At 37.4% G+C, this 21,288-nt stretch overlaps 2 protein-coding genes across 2 annotated transcripts in view; both read right to left on the reverse strand.

Moving 5' to 3' along the window:
- CCDC168 (coiled-coil domain containing 168) overlaps nucleotides 1–8,324 on the reverse strand; it is a gene marked incomplete at both ends in the record, with an annotated part of 32,037 nt that extends 23,713 nt beyond the window's left edge. The window contains 3 exons of the mRNA XM_080689500.1: nucleotides 7,805–7,847; nucleotides 7,935–7,968; nucleotides 8,094–8,324. Coding sequence (XP_080545626.1) covers nucleotides 7,805–7,847; nucleotides 7,935–7,968; nucleotides 8,094–8,324 — 308 coding nt within the window. The remainder of the gene's footprint in view (nucleotides 1–7,804; nucleotides 7,848–7,934; nucleotides 7,969–8,093) is intronic.
- A 9,142-nt stretch (nucleotides 8,325–17,466) lies between these two features.
- On the reverse strand, nucleotides 17,467–20,475 carry TEX30 (testis expressed 30; the record flags this gene model as incomplete). The annotated part of the gene is made up of 5 exons (XM_080689827.1): nucleotides 17,467–17,640; nucleotides 18,256–18,461; nucleotides 18,812–18,863; nucleotides 19,773–20,003; nucleotides 20,461–20,475. 5 exons carry the CDS (start codon nucleotides 20,473–20,475, stop codon nucleotides 17,467–17,469), a joined length of 678 nt encoding a protein of 225 aa, XP_080545953.1.
- Between the last annotated feature and the right edge of the window lie 813 nt (nucleotides 20,476–21,288).

The following is a 21,288-nucleotide window of genomic DNA, read 5'->3' on the forward strand; positions in this document are numbered from 1 at the left end:
GTAATTAAATCATCTGTTAATGACACCAAGGTTGGTTCCATAATTTGTCTATTGTGAATTATGCTGCTATAAACATGGACATGCATATATTGCTATAATTTTCTGATTTCAGTCCCTTTGGAAAGATACCCAGGATCTGAATCACATAGTGGATCCATTCCCAATTTTCTGAGGAATCTCCACACTGATCTCCATAGTGGGTGCACTAATTCGTAATACCACCACAAGTGTAGAGGAGTAAAAATTCATTTTAGGTTTAAGGAAACTCAGTATCAATAAGAAAACAGATCAATATAGAGATGAATGGAAAGATACTATCCACGTCACAAAATAATTTATTATTTGGATCCTTTCATTTAATAAAGCAACTAATGAAATGAAGTGAATCACTTATATATCTCAGACAATGGGAGAAATTCTATCTCAATCTGTCTAAAAGTCTATTTTTTATTGGCATTGAGTCAAGTGGCAAGATAAGATTACATCCTTTCACAAAGTATATCAGTTTGTTTCTGTTTTCTATTGAAAAAGTCTTACAAGAAGAAAACACTCATGAAAATTTAGTAGGTACAACAGAAGAATGTACAGTGGCACAAACTGTAGCTTTCTATACATAGTCTAGATTATTTTAACAGTTGCTTGTTTGTGATGGACAGAAAAGCCTAGGGTTGGGGGAAGTGCTCCTCAGTACAATTTTGTGTTGGAGAAATGAAGAAGGAATGATCATGGTGGCTGCTTGCCAACATCTATCTATCTACTTCAAATAATTAGTCTCAGCCTTAGCATTACTTTGTGTGATGGCTTATTTTATGTGTCTACTTAGTTGGGCCATGGTGTAGTCAAACACTATTCTGAATGATTTTGTGAGAAGATGAGATTGACATTTAAACCAGTAGGCCAGGCATGATGGCACATGCCTGGAATCCCAATACTTGGGAGCCTGAGACAGGAGGATCACAAGTTCAAGGCCAGCCTCAGCAACTTAGTGAGGCCTTCAGCAACTTTAAATTAATTTTGGAAATCACTGTTTTATGGAAGAGCAAGCCTAAATTTAAAAAAAATAGGTGTACAAACTAGATAAGATAACTCACTAGCTCTTTGTTTGGGGGAAAAATAGACTATCTCATAGTTCACTGGAAGTGTGAGCTTACTTTTTTTTTGGGGGGGGTGGTACTGGGGTTCCTGGAAGCCCTTCTACCTCTGGGTTACACTCCCAAACCTATTTTATATCTTTTATTTGGAAACAGGGTCTCTTAGGCCAGCATGACTGACTTCGAACCTGCGCGATCCTCCTGTCTCCGCCTCCCAAGTGCGGGGATTACAAGCGTGCGCCACCGCCTGGCTGAGCTTACTTTTAAATAACCCTCAAACAAACAAGGTCATGAAGGTAGTATAAAAAAATCATCATGATGTATCCAATCATAAAATGTATTGGCTAAATTATTGTTTATGCAGCAAAATCTTGTTAATTTGGATTTGGCTAATTAGAATTTGAGGTATATGTTATGGTTTGAATTTAGAATCCCCCTAGGACTTATGAAAATAAAGCAACCATGTTGGATAGGGGGATTGGCTGCTAAGGAGGGATCCTGGAGTATGGCGTTGAGGATTATATATGGTCTCTCCTCCCCTTGCTCTGTCTTTCTTGCTTCCAGCCTCCCTGATGTGGAAGTGGAGCCCTGGTGTGCTCTCTGCTCACCACACCATGCCCTGAGCTTCACACACTTTGCCTGGTCTTACATGGACTTAACCCCTGAAATCTCCAGAATGGTGAGCAAATATATCTTCCTTCCTATAAGTTGTGGCAGAGAGGCATTTTGAATCACAGTGAGGCCATATTTCAAACTAAAAAGTAAAATGGGGCTGGGGGTATAGCTCAGAAGAAGAAAGTCCCTGGGATCAATACCCAGTACCACAATAAATAAATATTTTTAAAAAGGCTCTTAGCTCTAGTACACAGGACATTTTTCCAGTTGCTACCTAGCTCTATCGCTAGGGGTTATGGGAACTTGTAACAAGACTGGTCATTTCTTTCTGGCATCTGTAATGGCTCAATGGCTCAATAACTCATTTTACTTCAAATATCTCTCAGAGTCAACAGTTTTGGCTTAACTTATATTTAAAATTTTTTATCATTTTTTATTGGAGCATTGTAGTCATATGTCTTAATGGGGTACAAGATGGTAAAGGCATACATTCACACATCACCCATTTAGCTTAACTTATTAAGAAGAGGAAACCTGGACAGAGAGACACAAGCATATTGAGAAAAGACCACGTGAGGGCACAATTAAGATAGTACCTGCCTGTAAGCCAAAGAGAGGCCTCAAGAGAAACCCAACCTGCTGGAGTGCTGATCTTGGACTTATCAGCTTCCAAAACTGTGAGAAAATAAACTTCTGTTGTTTAAGCCACCAGTCTGTGGCACTTTATTATGATAGCCCTAGCAGACTAAGATCAGCTGTGCTGAGATTTTTGTTACCTGCCTATTACTTTTAGTGCTTAATCCTTGGTAGCAAGGTCTATTTTCACACTATGTCAAAATTTGGGGTTGGATTAATGCTCATGGTGTGTATTCTCCAATACCCACACTACCTAAGATGATTAGGCTCAGTCTAACAGAAATCCTACATCCAAGTGATTAATTTAGGACTAGGCATGATCAAATCCTAGCATAAGAAAGCCCTGAAATAAGTCAGTCTCCAAAGTCCAGAGTAGGATCAGCCACTTTCTTTGATCACTGAGACTGTGGCTGGCCAGTAAAGCGCTCTCCAATTTCACACATTATCTTCTGACATAGTTTACAATTTATTATGTAATTGTCTATTATTGGACAACTGTCCCCAAAAGAAAAAATTAAAAAGACAAGAATTTTTTTTTCATTAACTGTTGTACCTCAAGACCCTAGAAAAATACCCAGTACAGGTAGGCCCTCCATAAATATTGCTGAATAGCCATTTCCACCTCTAGGTTTTGACTGCTAACCTTTAGCTACAAAAAGTTGATATAAGTATATAACACAACCCTTTCCTCAATTTCAGTGAGGAAGAAAATTTTCCCTCTCATAAAAACCACTCATAAACATAGTTGACTTTAGTGAAGATTTGGAAGCAGAAATAGAATGGAGTTGATTATAACAATACAAAAACAGCTCTTACTTAAACACAGGGCATGTCTTTTCATTTGTAAAATGTCCTTTTGCTTCTCCCTGCCAGGAAATTTTCACTGGCCTTTGAGATTTTAAAAGTAATACTCTACATTCCTAGGAAAAGATTGAGATTTATAGCTATGGTAAGAAGTACCAAAACTGGTTATAAAAAAAATCAATCAACAGCAGCAGGAGTCATAGCAACAAAGAAAGACCAAATCTGCTTTAAAATTATTTTATCAATGATATTTTGTTTCAGGAAATTCACTTCTGAAATCAACAGCCAGTGGCAGATTCAAGCTTTCAAAGTCAGACTGGTGGCTGACATTCCTAGTGGCTGACTCTTCCATTCACTTGCACCTATGGGTAAGCCAACCCTAAAACAAGCCACCCCTAATACCCATGTACGATCACCAGTTTGCTTTCACAGTATGTCTGCTCAGTGAGGCTCTCCCTGATTTCAGATACTGAGAGGTGGTCTCATCTTTTATGACCTGATTCTTGAGCCTCATGCCACCTCATGTAACCTCCTTTCTGCCTGGACCTACTTTTCTTCCATTTCATAAGCAAGACAAAAATCTACTCAGTGAATCTCTAATCCAGTGTACTTTAACCAGGTTTTGGCCTGGACTTCTACCAATATTCAAGCCTTTCTATTTCAAAACCATTTGTTAAACTGGGTGTAGTGGTACATTCCTATAATCTCAGTACTTGGGAGGTTAAGACAGGAGGCTTGCACATTCAAAGTCAGTCTTAGAAACTTAAATGAGGACCTCTGCAACTTAGTGAGACTCTATTTCAAAATAAAAAATAAAAGAGAGCCGGGAGTATAGCTAAATGGTATAATGCCTCTGAGTTAAATCCCCAGTATCACACACACACACACACACACACACACACACACACACACACACACACAAATAAACAAACAAAACAATTTATTAAGATGCTGTCCCAAAAAAGAAATTCTGGTGCTAGGATAAAATATTTTTGTTTTAATACACATATCATTTTAACTAATCTTGATGGTATACCTAACACTTAATTCTTCTAAGCACACCCTCTTTTTTTGTACTGAAGGTTGAACCCAGAGGAATTCTATCTTCGAGGCTTGTAAGCCCAGTACTTGGGAGGCTGAGACAGGAGGATCACATGTTCACAGCCAGCCTCAGCAACTTGTGAGGCCTTCTGCAGCTGAGTGAGACCCTGTTTAAAAATACAGAACAAAATAGGGCTGGGTATATAGCTCAGAGGTAGAAGGCCCCTAGGTTTCATCCCTAATACAGCAAAAAGAAAAGAAAAGAAGAAAATGGTATAATAATGAGTTTAAGTCATTAGCCTAATCCTATGCCATCAGGAAGAAGCAGAAGTACAATATGAAGTTAGAGTGTTTTTAATCCAAAATTTGTATCTTCCTTACAATATGCTGCTGCCTCGGGAGCCATATATCTTCCCTAATCCTTTCCCCTCAATACTGCTGCACTAATCTCTTCTCAATCCCAGACCCCCAGTGAGGTCTGAAATGACAGAGTACCAAGCCCTACATATATATTACATATATATATTAACATGTACACATATGTATATGTATTTAGATATATAAATTTATAAGCATATGTATATGCACTTTATATACATATTTATAAATATATGTATATATTAACATAGATACACATCTATACATAAAATATACATATATATGTTTGTGCTTTTTCCTGTATATACCTGGCCATGATAAAGTTTCTTTGCAGTGCTGGGATCAAACCAAGAATCTTGTGCTTACTAGGCAAATACTCTACCACTAAGCTATACCCTCAGTCCCCTAAAATTTAATTTATAAATTAGATACAGTAAGAGAGTAACAACATCTAGTCATAAAACAGAACAATTATAGCAATATACTTATAGTAAAAGTTATATAAGTGTGTTCTCTTTCCATCTCAAGAACATCTTACTTTTAAATTTTTCAACTTATTACGTAACGGAAACTCTTTACAGCTTCTCTTTGGCATATCTGAATTGCCGGCATCACTACTCTTGCACTTTGGGGCCACTATTTTTTAAAATAAAGGTTCCACCAGCAGCAGCACTGAGATTCTCTGACAGTCTGATGACCACGGTGGCTAAGAAGTGGTTCACAGGAAGAGAGCATGTTCAGTGTGCATGTGCAGGACCCAGGGTTATGCACATCCCGGGCAGTCTGCCCAGGCTGGCAGGAGATTGTATCATCCTACTCAGAATGAATGGCATGCAATTTAAAACTTATGATTTATTTTCTAAATGTTTGATTTCATTATTTCCAGAGCATAACTAACTGCAGGTAACTGAAACCATGGTAAGAGAAGGTTAGGGTGATGATTGTACCTTCCCCTAGGGACCCCTAGGAAGGTGCCACTCAAGAACTAACTCCTAGCCGGGTGTGCATGTCTGCTATCCCAGTAGTTGGGGGTGGCTGAGATAGGAGAATTGCTGTTTCAAGGCCAGCTTTGGCAACTTAGTGACACCCTCAGCAATTTAGGTAGACCCTGTTTCCAAATAAAAACTAAAATGGGCTGGGAGTATAGCTCAGAGGTAAAACACCCCTGGGTTCAATCCCCAGTGCCACAAAGAGCTCCTGCCTAGGTAGGAAAGGAATGAACACAGAGTAGGAAAACCTTTGTTTTCTAGATTCTGAAAATCCTTTTCTCCCCATTTCTTCTCGTGACTTCCTTTTACCAGCAAATCCTCTGTTTTGATTCTTGGAAACCTTAAATCAGAATACATACCTTACCCCTGTAAAAGTCTCCTACACTAACTCCAGGTCCTTCCAAATGGACTCACTCTGACCATACTACTGCCCTGCAGCACCTTGGACTCCCAACCAGTGCTGACAATGATCCCACCTAGCGGGACCTCTAAACATCATCACAGCTTCTCAAGACACCTGCCTTAGGATGAGAGTCACCAGGACCCAATGACAATAAAGCAACCAGAGGAAATTAGGACAGCCCCGTGCCTCTGGCAAACAGAAGGTATTAGACAAAGAGAAAGTTTCAGATTCATTCTCCACAAAGCAATACATATTCTGAAACACCAAACACACCTGCGCTCAAGCACCTTTAATGGCCACTCTCTACAGAATCAAGTCCGAGCTTCTTCACATGGTTTGCAAAGCCCTCCAGGATCTGACCCCTGCCCACCTCACACAGTCACCCCACCTCTCCCCGACTCGGTTAACATTCCAGCGACTCTGGAATAACTGTAATTTCTTTCACATAGCCTGCTCTTTCATATTTCCTTGTCTTTGCTCCTGTCCTGAAATGCCTTTCTTATCCTCCTTTCTTGTTTGCTTACTGTCCACTCATCCTTAGAGACCCAGCTCCACCCTAACCTTCATGGAGCCACTCCAGCATGTCGAGTCTGGCTCAGTATCCCCAATTGGTCGCACGCTTCCAGCTCTGTTACACACCACGAGGCAACTCTCCTTTACATACATGTATGAATGTGAACTTCTTGAGATCAGAGACTACCTTCATTGTTTGTATTCTAGTATCAAACACAGTGTCCATTATATGGAAGATATCTAATATCTAGTCAATCAATTTAATTAAAACAACTAAACTACTGATAATAGCAAGAGTGGTAATGTCAGTTTTTAATCCCCAACGCTGAGACACCATTAGCATTAGCGTGCTGAAAAGTGTGATTTTATAAACACCATTCATGTCACTACTTGTTGTGTGTGTGGGGTGGGGGGTATTGGGTTGGAACCTGGGGGGTATTCTATCTCTGAACTATGCCCCCAGCCCTATTTGCCATTTCATTTAGAAACGGGGTCTTTATTAAGCTGTGATTGGCCTCACTAAGTTGCTGAGGCCAGCCACAAACCTGCAATCCTCCTATCTCAGCTCCCAACTATTTTACAAGTATGTGCCGCCATGCCTGGCTGTTCATGGCACTTTTTTCCCCCCCAGTACTAGGGATGGAACCCAGGGGCATTGTTTCTCCAAGCTACACCCCCAGCCCTGTTTTTAAGTCTTTTTATTTTTTAAAACAGGGTTTCACTGAGTTGCAAAGGGCCTCACCAAGTAGTTGAGGATGGCTTCGAACCTGCGCAATACTCTTGTCTCAGCTTCCTAAATGCTGGGATTACAAGTGTGCGCCACCACGACCGGAAGCCTTATTTTTCTTTACCCATCAAAAAATAAAAATCTTACCTACCTTGAAGGAAAACTTTAATAGTATGTGAAAAGCCCTTAACACAACTTTGAACATAAAAAACTAAGATAAATGGTAAGCCGGGCGTGGTGGCTCATGCTTGTAATACCAGCATTTGGGAGGCTGACAGCCTCAGCTATTTAGAGAGGCCCTTTGCGATTTAGGGAGACCCTGTTTCAAAAAAATAAATGAAAAGACTAAACAATAGGGCTGAGGGTGTAACTTGGAGATACCATGCCTCTAGGTTCCATCCCCAGTAACAAAAAGAGAGAGAGAGAGAGAGAGAGAGAGAGAGAGAGAGAGAGAGAAAGAGAGAGATAAATGGTAGATTGTACTAAGATGTTGAACATCAATAGTCCATTGTACATATGAAAAAATATTCTGAAATCCAGATGTAAATACACTTTTGAAAAGAATGTAGCCCACCTACTTCATTCCACTTCAACATATTTCACTTACCTATCTTTTAAAGATGGATGAATAGTGGGTCTATTTTCTGGAGCTAAATGGGAGAAAAAAATTAGTCTCAGTAGAAGAAACCTAGACGAAACAAATTTTATAGTATAGTATAAAGTTTTGTAATATTTACCAGATTTCTTGATTTTCAGGGAACTGTCTCCATTCTATTTCAAGGGAGAAAATAAAGTGTTAGAGATGTAATCCAAATATCAATATTAAAAAATTTTACAAATTATGCTTATGTGTGTTTGAAAAATAGGGACAGGAGAAGTAAACCATTTGTTCTTACCTCCTGGGAATTTGAACTGCCCCTATCTGGAAGCACGGGCTTCTTCTGAAAGAATGTGTAAATTTTTATGAGTATTACTTCAAAAAATATTACTAGGAAAATTATAAAGAGGATGGCTCTCCAATAATTTTGAAAAATCCAGGACTCAAGAAGGTCCAGTAATGTCAAAAATGCATTATCTTCTAATCTACCTCTCAATAAATTTTTAAAGAAGTAATGCATCTTTGACATTTTAATGTAACATACGAAAAGAGGTTGGTATCTCATTCAGAAGTCCTGGATTTCAGATGACCCAAAACACAAAAAGTTGGTATGCCCATCTCATAACCATATGCAAAGCTCTGCCAGGAAAAAAATTTCAGTGCTGTTCAGGGTCTTATCAAATGCAGCAATGATTGCTCTGGGCCTCAGTACAGTGAGGTACGTGTCACAGTGGGTATTTAACTGAGCTCATATCAACTTACTTCAGCAATAATGAAAGTTCATTGGTGAAACATGTACAGTGCTATATTTTTTTTAACTAAAAAATTACCCTCTTTAAGCTAGGCATGGTGGGACATGCCTGTAATTCCAGTACCTGGGAGCCTGAGACAGCCTAATGAAGTAGTGAGATTCTCAGCAACCTAGTGAGACCCTGTTTCAAAATAAAGTAGGGTTAGGGGTGCAACTTGGAAGTACAATGCCACTGAATTCAATCTTCTCTCTCTGTGTGTATTTATATTTATATATTATAATTTTTCTCTATTAATTTCCCTGAAAACATTGTATTTCTATATATAATCCCTTAGCATAATTGGATTATCACTACCCTGTAATTAAAAAATATATATAATAAATTTGATTGTTAAAAAGAATTTGATATAATAATTTCTATTATTACCAGTAATAGTGTCTTATGCTTCTTTAGGAAAATACTTTTCTTAGAATGTAGGGCTGACAGTTGTTTTTGTTTGTTTGTTTTAGGTACTGGGCATTGAACCCAGGGGCATTTTAACTTTGAGCTACATTTTCAATTCTTTTATTTTTTATTTTGAAACGGTCTCGCCAAGATGCTGAAGCTAGCCTAGAGTCTACAATCCTCCTGCCTCAGCCTCCCAAGTACTGAGATCCCAGGCACATGCCACTATTCCAGGCTAAGGCTGACAAATTTAACAAATACAAATACTGAGTGCCCAAATTAATTTGCATTTCAGATAAGCAACAAATAAGTATAAAGAATATCCCATTGCCACTAAGTAGGGCACATAACTTGTCCCTTATGAGCCTGTTTGATTTCTTTTTCTTAAACACTGTTTCATTATTTCCTTTTGATAGAGGATTCTGCTGCCAACAAGTTCCCTTTTAACAATCTATTGATATGCTGAAAACTGAATTAGTCTTTGGGGGTCTCCTGGTGAATTTTTTCTTCACCAAGTTCTGGTGATTCCTCCGAGTTGTGTGTTCCTTCTGATGTCAGAATTAAGGGTGTGGCAGAGGCAAAGCTAAGTACCGCCCAATTCTCTTCAGCCTAGTGGGTAGCCTTGGACCCTTACTGAGCAAATATAATTTTAGTCACAACTTGATAGGACAGCCGGAACTCGTAATGAAAAATATTAACGCTACTTTGAATGTAGAGTCCTTTTTTGGTTTCCCTTCTTTAGGATGAGTTGAAGAAAGTATTTATTATTCCACTGTAGTGAACATTTTAGGCCTCATCTGAAGGCAACATAGTTTTATTGAACTCTTACTTCCCTTCAGTATTGAAAATCATGGACACTAAGTTCAAGTCTTTCAGTATCCTGGACCATAGTCTGAGGTATTTAAAATCCTTGTTCAGATTTAACTATGTTGTTGGGTTTTGTCTTCCCAAATGGTAGTCCTCTGGAATGCATGGTAGATATTCATTGGCTCTGGATGAAACTTTGGCAATTCCTCTGGGTTTTTCTAGCCCTATAGTAAAGGACATGTTCTGTCTGTCCCCTCCCCGTATACACAAGGGGAGTGATGTTTTGAAAGACCCTTTTCTTCTTTTCTCTGCATGTTTTTTAAAAGATTTTTTCATTTTTTATTTTGTAAGGTGGATGATTTTATTCTACTAGGTTTTCCAAGAACATTTAAGGCAGCTAGCAAAATATTCCTTTCACTTGATTGCAGAAATTCTCCATTTAATAACTGTCATGAATTCACCGGACGGCCACAGCAAGCCTAGGTGAGCTGCTGTGGAACAGCCAGGCGGGATCTTTCGGTGCACGGAGCATCTAAAGCTCCCAGTGGCTGAGCTCAGCACACGCTGCAGGGACTCAGAGTGGAACTCAAAACCAGAGAAGAAAAAATACACCAGCCTCACGGCCGAGGGCGTGGCAGCGGCGCCATATTGCCACGGGCGGCAGCAGCAGTGAATTCACCGAGTCCAGTACAGCTACATCTGCGTACTTAAGAACAGTGAGTCAAATTGCGGGCCACAGAGGAGAAATCCCAGTACAGCACTCCCTGGGACTTGACCCAGTGGGGGAGGGGCGGTGGCAGAGATATCACACCATAGGAGAACGTGCAACCTGGCGCCCCACATAGTCTAAAGCAGCCTCTATCGACTCCCTGGGTCGGAGACTCTGTGATACAACCCAGTAAAGGAGTAGTGGGGTCTGAGATACTATTGACTCGAGATCCAGAGCACCTTAAGCGAAGTCATAGTGACCCAAGGGAAGAACCCAGACAAGGCACAAACTTCCTAAATCATGGGAAAGAGGAATAACACTGGAGCAATGAATGCCCACAATCCCACAACATCAGAACCCGATAAAACAGAAAATCAGAGATTTCTAGAAGATCAAATCAGGAAAATAACTGTAGAAATAATAGAGGTGCTTCGAAAAGAATTCAGAGAGAGCCAAAAAGAGATAAAGGACGCAATTAATGAAGTAAAGGAGTCAATTCAAAGCATGAACAACTGCTTAGACCACATGGAGAACAGAATCTCGCTCTTAGAAGATGATCATTCCAAAAATGAACGCATAGTTTCTAATCTAGAAAAAAATATCCGACAGCAGGAATCTGACATTGAAGAAATATGGGCCCATTTTAAGAGAGCTAACCTAAGAATAATTGGAATAGAGGAGGGAAAAGAAAGTGAAACCAAAGGGATCAACAATCTCTTCAAGGAAGTAATAGCAGAAAATTTTCCAGACATAGAGCAAGAGGTTGATACACAGGTCCAGGAAACTTATAGAACTCCCTTTAGACAGGATCAGAGAAGAGGATCCCCACGCCACATAATTGTCAAAATGACCAATGTGGAAGACAAGCAGAGAATCTTAAAGGCAACAAAAACAAAGGGCCAAGTGACATTCAGAGGCAAACCAATTAGAATCACTCCAGACTTCCCAAACCAAGTCATGAGAGCCAGAAGGGCTTGGAGTAACATATTCCCAATTCTGAAAGAAAACAACTTCCAGCCAAAAATTTCCTATCCAGCAAAACTTTCTATCAAATTAGATGGAGAAATAAGAAGCTTCCATGACAAACAGAAACTGAAGGAATTTATGTCTTCAAAACAAGCGCTAGAGAAAATACTCAGAGATTAACTACAAAGAAGAAATAGGTAACACACACCAGAACCAGAGAAACAAGATTTTCCATCCAACAGACAACTAAGATTGGTTATCTGTGAAGATTCATTATTTATGTTAGTCTTTTACCTATCTCTAAATGGTATTGTTTGCCTTTATTGTTGTTAATTTTTAGGATGTCTAGTTGGAATATTAATATACCTTCAGATATAGCATCTGGAAATATTTTATCCCATTCTATTAGTAACTTTTAACTCTGTTTACATTGTCTTTGGATATACAATATTTTTTTATTTTTTAGGGAGTTTGTATACTCTTCTGTTGCCTGTACCATTAAAATCATATCCAAGAAATCACTACCAATTTCAATGTTGTGAGGTTTTATGACCCAGACTTTCTTCTAAAAGTTTATAGTCTTAAGATTTATATTTAGGTCTTTTATCTATTTTGAGTTAATATTTGTATATGGGATTAGGTAAGGGTCCAATTTTATTCTTTTCCATGTAAGTATTATTTTTCAACATTATTTAGTTAAAAGATTATTATTTCCACCACCAAATGTTTGTGGAAACCTTGTCAAAAATAACTTGACAATATAGGGAAGAATTTAGCTCTAGGCTTTTATTTAACTCCAATGGTTTATATATCTGCCTTTAGAACAGTACTATGCTGTTTCAATTATTGTAGCTTTATATGGTTTGAAATAAGAAAATATATATCTTCTAGCTTTGTTCTTTTTCAAGATCGTTTTGGGTATCTAGAGTCCATATTCCATATTAGGATAGATTTTTTTTCTGAAAAATATATAAACATATGATAGTTTCACCTAAAAAAATAGAAAAAAATATTCTCTGGTAAGAAAGAAAGCAAAAAGAAATATTGAAATGTTATCTTTAAGTCATCAAAAGCTTGGTATCAGACAAATGAAACTGTTATGTGAAATTATCATTTTTAATTTTGGATAAATTGCTATAATACTAGATGTCAACCACTAAGCCAAGCATGGGAAGGAGGGATGGGGAGGGAATGGGGTGGGGATTGGGTGGGGGCTGACTGGGCGATGTGTGCATGTATGTCTACAAAAGTTTGTATCCCACTATGATGTATGAATACAGTGCACCAATAAAATAAAAAAATAAAAAAATAACTGTCATAAAGGAGATTTGTTTTTCATTGTTTTTTTTTTTTTTCTTTTGGGTGGTACTGGGGTTCCTGGAAACCCTTCTACCTCCAGGCTATACTTCCAGACCTATTTTTTATACTTTTTTATTTGGAAACAGGGTCTCTTAAACCAGCGTGGCTGGCTTTGAACCTGCAGGATCCTCCTGTCTCTGCCTCCCAAGTATGAGGATTACAAGCGTGTGCCACCACGCCTGGCCTTTCATTGCTTTTTATTCCTAGTTCCTTAGATCTTTCCAAGCTTTATGGCACTGGATCCCTAACTAGTATTCCACTTAAATAGCTTATAAGAACTGAAAAGGAACAGCAACTTACCTCTCTTGGTGATGAAAAGTTTACAGAGATAAATATTATTCCTCTCCCAGGCTTTGTTATACTTGTTATTTATGTACTTGCTACTAATAAAAGTATTACCTATTATTCAGCATAGATACTTCTATCCCTTGCACTAGAAATTTCTTCTTAGGAGTCTCGAAAAACCTATCATACCTACCAATGACACGTTCTTTTTGCAATGCTGAGAATGAAACCCTGGTTCTCTGTAATGTAGGATTGTGCTCTAAGTCTAAGCTTCATCTCCAACTTAGTTTTGTAGTGCTAGGAATCCAACCCAAGGCCTCCACATGCTAGGCAAGTGCTCTACCAAATGAGCTATACTTCAAGCCTATGTCGTTCTTTGATCTATTTGGACTTTGTAAATTAGGCTTTCCCCCTTTAATAGAAAAAAAAATCTCAGTAATAGGTGTATAACGTTGGGCATGATGGTGAACACTTATAATCCCCATACTTGGGAAGCTGTGACAGGATTGTGGGTTCAAGGTCAGCTGCAGCAATGTTTCAAAATGAAAAATAAAAAGGGCTGGATGTAGCTCAGAGGTCGAATGCCCCTGAGTTCAATCCCCAATGACAAAAATAATTTAAAAATAATAAATACAAAAAACCCAGCAACATAAAAACAGGTATTATTCATACTGGTTAATAATATTCCTAGTATCTTAGTCCTATACAACAAACTATTGAATTATTTATTGAATAATGATGTAAGGCACTAACAAGGAGCTAGAAAGTATTCAAAGATGAGTAACATTCCCTGAATTGAAGGAGCTTATAAAATGATATGGGGCAATGTAGCCATAACTGAATGAAAAGGTAAAGTGTAATGGACAAAAGAAACAAAGATATGGGAGTTTGAGGAGTGATGCTTAGTTTGGGAAGTCATTCAAGAAAAGCTGCAAATATGGAGAAAATAGTTGTTTTAAGGTCCTTAAAAGATGAGGATTGGTAACAAAAAGATTAACTGAGAAGAAAGTTTCAGAAAAAAAAGCAGTTGCCTATTTTTATTTTTGTGGTACTAGGGATAGAACCCAGGTGCCTTTTGCCTCGGGCTACAACCCCAGACTTACTTTACTTTTTATTTGGAAACAGGGTCTCACTAAGTTGCTGAGAGCATCACTAAATTGCTGAGGCCGGCCTCCAACCTGTGATCCTATCTCAGCCTCCCAAATCCTGGGATTACAAGCCTGCGTCACTTCAACCTGTGATCCTATCTCAGCCTCCCAAATCCTGGGATTACAAGCCTGTGCCACTTCACCAAGCTGGCAGTTACCTTTTTGGAAAACTGTAGTTCAGATTAGCTACAATACTGTTGCGACAGGTTCAAATAAGAAGAGGAAAGGGCCTAAGCGTTGATAGAGTCCAACTGTAGAGCCACTTTTGGAGACTCATCAAGTTTGGGGGTTAAGAAATATCAGTCGATCTACCAAAGCAAGGAGACAGTAAAAGAGAAAAATCCATTGGGCAACCGCAATTACACAGATGAGAATCGACAAAGGCCTCAGTTGGAGTGACAGTTGTGCAAACAGTGAGAAGCACAATCAGGACACTTACACACAAAAATTCATAATCTAGCAACTAAAAGGAGGTAAACATATTGGGGAGGAGGTAAAAGGGCTAACAGTGAGGTAGAAAGCTTTTAGGGATAATCCCCAAACTGGTTTGTCTAGGATAAAGCTCATCATGGGCACCACTGACATTTTGGCAGGAAATTAATGTTAACTGCTATAAATGAATAATTTTTAAGGAGTGATGTTCCCATACATGCCATACAAATCCACAAGAAAGACAGGAGGCCACCCCGTCTTGGGACAGCCAGCTTCACATTCTCTGGAGTGTACTTTCTCTTCCTTTTTAATTGTAATTTCTTCCTGTGTCTTCCAAATTAACTCTTTCTTTGGGGAAGACAATCGAGTGCTACAGCATCTCATGTAGATCTTAAGAAAGCTTGATCAGGGGATCCGCAACGGCATAGATCCCCCATGAAGTATGTCTAGCATTTCTTTCTTCATAAAATTATTTTAGGATTATTTGGATTACTATGTATAATTAAAATTTTATGTATAAGCATTATAACTAAAACTGATGGGCACTGGCTTGTGAGAGACTCAGGCAGCAAAGATTTTTTCCCAAGGATAAAGTTTGGGCCAAACATTAAGTTCCAACTGAACTTAGTTTGGACCAATGTATAAGACTGAGTTAGCCTTGTGAAGCGAGACAAAACATATTATGATTTAAATGTCTGGCACCCTTGCCCTAAACTCTATAAAAAAATAAAACTTTTCCTGTCCTTGGAGATCCTGCTTGCATGGCTATGCCCTTGCCTTTCTGCCAAAAAATAAAATATAAAAATTGTAACAAATCCTGAATAAAATGGAGAAGATTGGATCTGATTTCATGTGGCAATTCTTCTCTCATTTCAACCTCGGCTTCCCCTCACCAACACACGAATCTCGACTCATGCTAGGGCTGGACCCCGGCAATCGAGAAAATCTCTCTAGTTTTTTGGGGTTTTTTTGTGTGTGGTACCGGGGTTCCTGGAAACCCTTCTACTTCCGGGCTACACTCCCAGACCTATCTTAATACTTTTTTATTTGGAAATAGGGTCTCTTAAGCCAGCATGGCTGGCTTCGAACCTGCCCGATCCTCCTGTCTTCACCTCCCAAGCGCAGGGATTACAAGCGTATGGCCACCACGCCCAGCTCTCCAGTTTAATTATACGTTAATAGGTCTTGTTCAGGAAATGTTACTGTGATTCATAAATTTTGAATTTGTAGTTGTACATAATTTCATTCTGTGATATATTTGATAGGTTTTCATTCTTTATGCCATATTTTTTTGTGTGTGGTACCAAGATTGGAACCCAGGGGTTTTGTACCTCTGAACTCCACCTTTTTAATATTTTTATTTTTTGAAACAGGGTCTCACTGAGTTGCAAAGGGCCTCACTAAGTAGCTGAGGCTGTCCGCGAACGGTGATCCTTGTCTCTGCCTCCTGAATGCTGGGATTACAAGCCTGTTGTGTTACCACACGTGGCTAGTATAATTAAAATAATTAAAACACACTGACTTTATCAGGTTAAAAATATAGGACCGTACGCCAGGTGTGGTGGCACATGCTTGTGATTCCAATACTTGGGAGGCTGAGAGGAGGATTGCACAGGTGTGAAGCCAGCCTCAGCTACTTAGTGAGGCTCTAAACAACTTAGACCCTGTTTCCAAATAAAATATAAAATAGGTCTAGGAGTATGGTCCAGAGGTAGAAGCCCCCTGGGTTCCATCCCCAGTGTCTGTCTCTCTCTCTCACACACACACCAAAAAAAAAAATAGGAACTCAAGAATCTGCAAGTTGTCCAGGCCACCTAGCATAAAGAGCAATAAGAAAAATATTTACTATAGAAAAACACTCCTTACTGTAGATTTCTTTATAAACTTAACATCAAATTCATCATTTGTACACTTTAAAGGAAATAGTTACTATATTTATATATACTTTTCAAAGTCCAGTTCAGGAGATACCTGAATTCTCCAAAACAAAAAATAAGTGCCCCTAACTCATCTTAGGCCATTATGAGAGTCTCCCCTTACTGGAGAGTGGTCTCACTATGGATGTCACAGACCATGTTATAAGCGCAAAGTGTTTATTCATATATTCATGCAAGCCTAACGAAGCTTCACCTTTATAACCGGTCTTCAGTAAATACTTATTGAATGAAAAGTTACTTCATTTTTAAAAAGTATTGAGTCTCTCATATTTGAAATGTTATCTGCATTCCTACTCCCTGAGATTCATTATAAGATGAGGTAAAGAGATATCACTCTATAAAACTTGGCTGGATTTAATATAGTAAATTAGTATTTTGTATTTCTCTTTTGCAATGCTGGGAACTGAATGCAGGGCCCTGTGACTGCTAGGAAAGTGCTCTACCACTGAACTATCCCCCTGCCTAATTCTGTTTTGAAGATGACATTGCTCTACTCTACAGCCAGCACTTTATCAGTTGCACTATCAATAAGACAAAAGCACCATTGTAACAAAATTCAAATGTTTAATTTTTTCAAAACTTAACTATACTAATGAAAATAAATTATATTTAGACCACCTTCAATATTTGTACATCATCTTCATACAACTATAACAGTGCTTTCAAAAGACATTTTGTAAAGGATATTTCACAATTAAAATGTGTTTCAAAAATAGGGCAACATTAAAGAACATTAGTCTGAAATATATCTCATAATAATGAGAGGTATATTGTTCTTTGTCAAGTTAACTGTACTTGTATTCAAAATAACATGGCTTTTAACTAATGACAATTACTTCTTGTCCATTTCAGTGATTTCTTGGATCCAAAACAAAATTTGTGTATTTATTTCCTTGAAAACATCATTTGTTGACCGTCCTTTCACTGCCATGGAATGATTTGCCTTCTCAATCCAATGGATTTTATTGGGAGCTTGCATCTTCTGTGCCACTTTCTCTAACAAGTTCTAAGGGAAAAAAGAAGAGGATATTATATTAACTCTACTCTGGTGTTTAGAAGATTCTCTCCCCTACCTACACTATATCCACTCACCAAGTATTAGCTAAATACCTACTTTTACAATTTCCTAGATAATGGAATGTGCCCACAGAAATAGGTAACACCATAGAAGAGGCCAAGAATTCATTAGTGACAATAAAAAGTTGGAGTCTTTAAAAAATTTTTCTTAAAAAAACTCTTTCCCAAGGAAATTATATGTTCTGGGAAATAATAATATTGGCCCAATATTATAAATTATAATATTAGCCAAATATTAAGTAATGTATAAATGTTTCCAACTTTTGTTCAAGAGTCAATTTTATAACAATCCCCCTGAATGTTCAAATGATAAACCTAATTAATACACATCCTCATAACTCCAAAATCAGAACATAATCCTTTATTTCCCAAATAAGGGTTGAGCCACTTAACTCTCTTCCCAGAAGATGCATTAAGTTTCTCCAAAGCAACAAAGTAATAAAGGCACAAAACCAACACTAGACTTTAAATTAGCATCTTTCCAAAGAAACTTGCTCCCAAGGTATTTGTCTTTCATTCATACAAACATTCAGTTGTAAGTCACCTTTTCACACATTTCATCTGCTGAGCCTGACACAAACAGTACAGGATCTTTTATACGGAAGAGATCTTCATCTCTGAGTTTATGCTGCTGCTTTGGATGGTGCAGTGGATAAGAAATACAAATAAGACCCCGAACAAAATCATCAGCATCATCTGGCTCAATATGACACATTACAGAAGCAGCTGCTCTGGAGCCCATTGAACGACCTAAAATCAATCAAAATTAAGTTCAGTTTGAAATAAAGTAGAAGTGATAGTGTGGCAAAATTAAATTTCATGTACTGTTCAATGTATTTGCTTACTAAAATATTATTCAATTCAAAAGGTGGCCATTAACAAATTGCAACACCCATTAGGGAAATATATAGCCTTGTGAAAAGGTAAAATTGACATATATCTTGAGATTATACATCAAGTTTAAATTTGATTTAAATATATAAAATGTTTACAACCAAGAGGTCATTTACCAAACCAAATGATCCTTACATTAACTTCCTGTTATCAATTTTAATATTAAAGTGGACACTTAACAAGTACTCACAAGCATTGAAGCTTACCTCCAAGGAAAACACCTGCAAGTTTGTATTCTCCTGAGGCCTTTAGGTAATTCTAGATAAATCAAACAAAAAAAAGGTATCAATTCTTCTATATAATATTCCATCAGAAAGCCAAGTTGTATTATTTTTTATCATTACTGGCACGTATGAAAATTTATGCAAAGATAATCACAAAAATCTAAAAAGGATTTTAGGTTCAAGCTTATTGAGGACATCAGTAACTTAGTGAGTTCCTGTTTCAAAATAAAGGAGGGCTTGATCTGTAGCTTGGAGGTAGATTATTCCTGGGTTCAATACCCAGTACTACAAAAAAAAAAAAAAAAAAAAAAAAAAAAAGTAAAATAGATAAGCAGTTATTTCCCTTTTGGTCCTATCTTCCCTATTAAGTTACATGTTGGGTAATATAATACAGGCAAATGTGGGAGGAAAAATATCCTATTTACCTTTTTATAAATATCCAAGCCCTAAACTATTTACAAAGAATAATTTATTTTTAAAAGGGCCAGTAAAGGCGTCCAATTAGATACCAAATCTGGTATTAGCCTCTAAAATGCTAAAAAACTTAGCATGCTTGAAATAATTTAAAGAAACTTTAGATTTGACTTTTATCCAGGGATTTAAAGCAATGTTTCTAAATAACATAAAGAAGTGCCATATCTGTACATCCACAGTATGATAGGTTAAAGACTCTAAAATGCCAGAACTTTATTGAAAATCATAAGTAGTTCCTCCAGTATCATGGAGGAACATTTATAATGTGAGCATTCATCTCCATAAAACTAAATGATGGTGAGAAAGAAAAATCCAACCACTAAGTAGCCTTCATTTCCAGCTGACTTTCAAAGGATAGTTATTAAGATTTTTAAAGTAAAACAAAATGATTGCTAGCAAAATGTGTCTTAAAATTTATTAAAAAATTTAAACAGAACCTTATGATTTAAATATCAAGAAATTTTCTTACCAAAACTGCTTTATAAGCCTTAATTCTGTGTACAATATTAAGGCCTTTACAGGTAAATCTCAGGCAAAAAAATCCATGAGATGCAAGATGGGATGCCAGTGACATCAAATGAGGAAGATTCATATCTCCTGATGCTCCATGTGTAAGAATTATTCCATACATTAAGTTCTTGCTAGGTACCAAACATACAGCATCCAGTAACTTGCTTCCAAAAGGTATTTTTAATTTTACCTGAAATTGAAGAGAATAAATGGATTAAAGTATTTCCTTCACTATTGAGACAGCTGAGTAAGTTATACATGTTTCTTCTGAGAAACTCATGATTCAAATCACGATCAAACAAAAACTAATGATACTAAAAATAGTAAATACTTAAATGCTTACTGTGTATCAGGTACTGTAAGTGCTTTATGTGTATTGACTCATTTAAACATTCCTTATAATTCTACGAGGCAAGTACTATTATTATTCTCATTTTACAGATAAAGCACAGCAGGTTAAGAAACTTGCCCAAGGTAATATAATCACTGGTTAGGATTCAAACTCAGGCAGTCTGCTCTACAATCCTTATTCTTAACTACTGTTATACTGCCTCTTACAGTGCAAGTTGAAAATAAGAAAATTACTTGGAAGCCATTTAATTATAAAAAAAGAAACCTTGAAAATATAAAACATATGAAAATATTACCTCTGTATGACTCATTTTCACTGTTGAATAATAAACTTAAAGTGCATTACATCTGAGAAGCAAAGGACATCTCCCTGAAAAGAAGATTCTGTTGTGAAAGGTGAATTGTCAGACATGGGTATGATACAAGAACCATGAATGAACACATTTAGTAGCTCAAATACACACATTTGAAATTATCTGTCTTTATATTACTTTCAAGGTTTCTATGGGTACTAAGAACTGATTACAAGGCAAGGTGCGGGGCTGGCAGATAGAAAATAAAGCCATGAAATACCTTGACATGAAAACCTTAAGGTCACTTAAAGCAGATTCTTTATTTTGGCAAAAATAAATATATATGTATGAATAAAAATTTTTGAGCCAAGCATGGTAGCACAAGATTGTAATCTCAGTACTTAGGAGGTTGAGACAAGAGTATGGCAGGTTCAAAGCCAGTCCCCTCTGGATCTTAGCAAGACCATTAAAAAAATAATAATAATAATAAAAGGGCTGGGGGGTGTAGCTTGGAGGTAGAATGTCCCTGGGTTCAACCTACAGTACAGCGGAAAAAAATATTTAAGAATCATAATTCTGAACTATCCTTAATTTCTCTGCATCCATTAATTCATTTCCTTCATCATTATCAGTCTCATCTTCCTCCTTCCCTGTAATAGATGCATGCATTTACTTGCTCTGATGTGTCTTTGCAATGCCTCCCAGTAATGCAGTTTCACCCTTAAACTATAGGTTTGGGTATATGACTTGTTTTAACTAACAGAATATAGACAGGCATTTCAATGTGTCACTTCTAAGTTGAGACTTGGCAAATTCCTAGAAGCCTTTTTG

Source organism: Muscardinus avellanarius, assembly GCF_963383645.1.
Source record: "Muscardinus avellanarius genome assembly, chromosome: 2".
Taxonomy (NCBI): Eukaryota; Metazoa; Chordata; class Mammalia; order Rodentia; family Gliridae; genus Muscardinus; species Muscardinus avellanarius.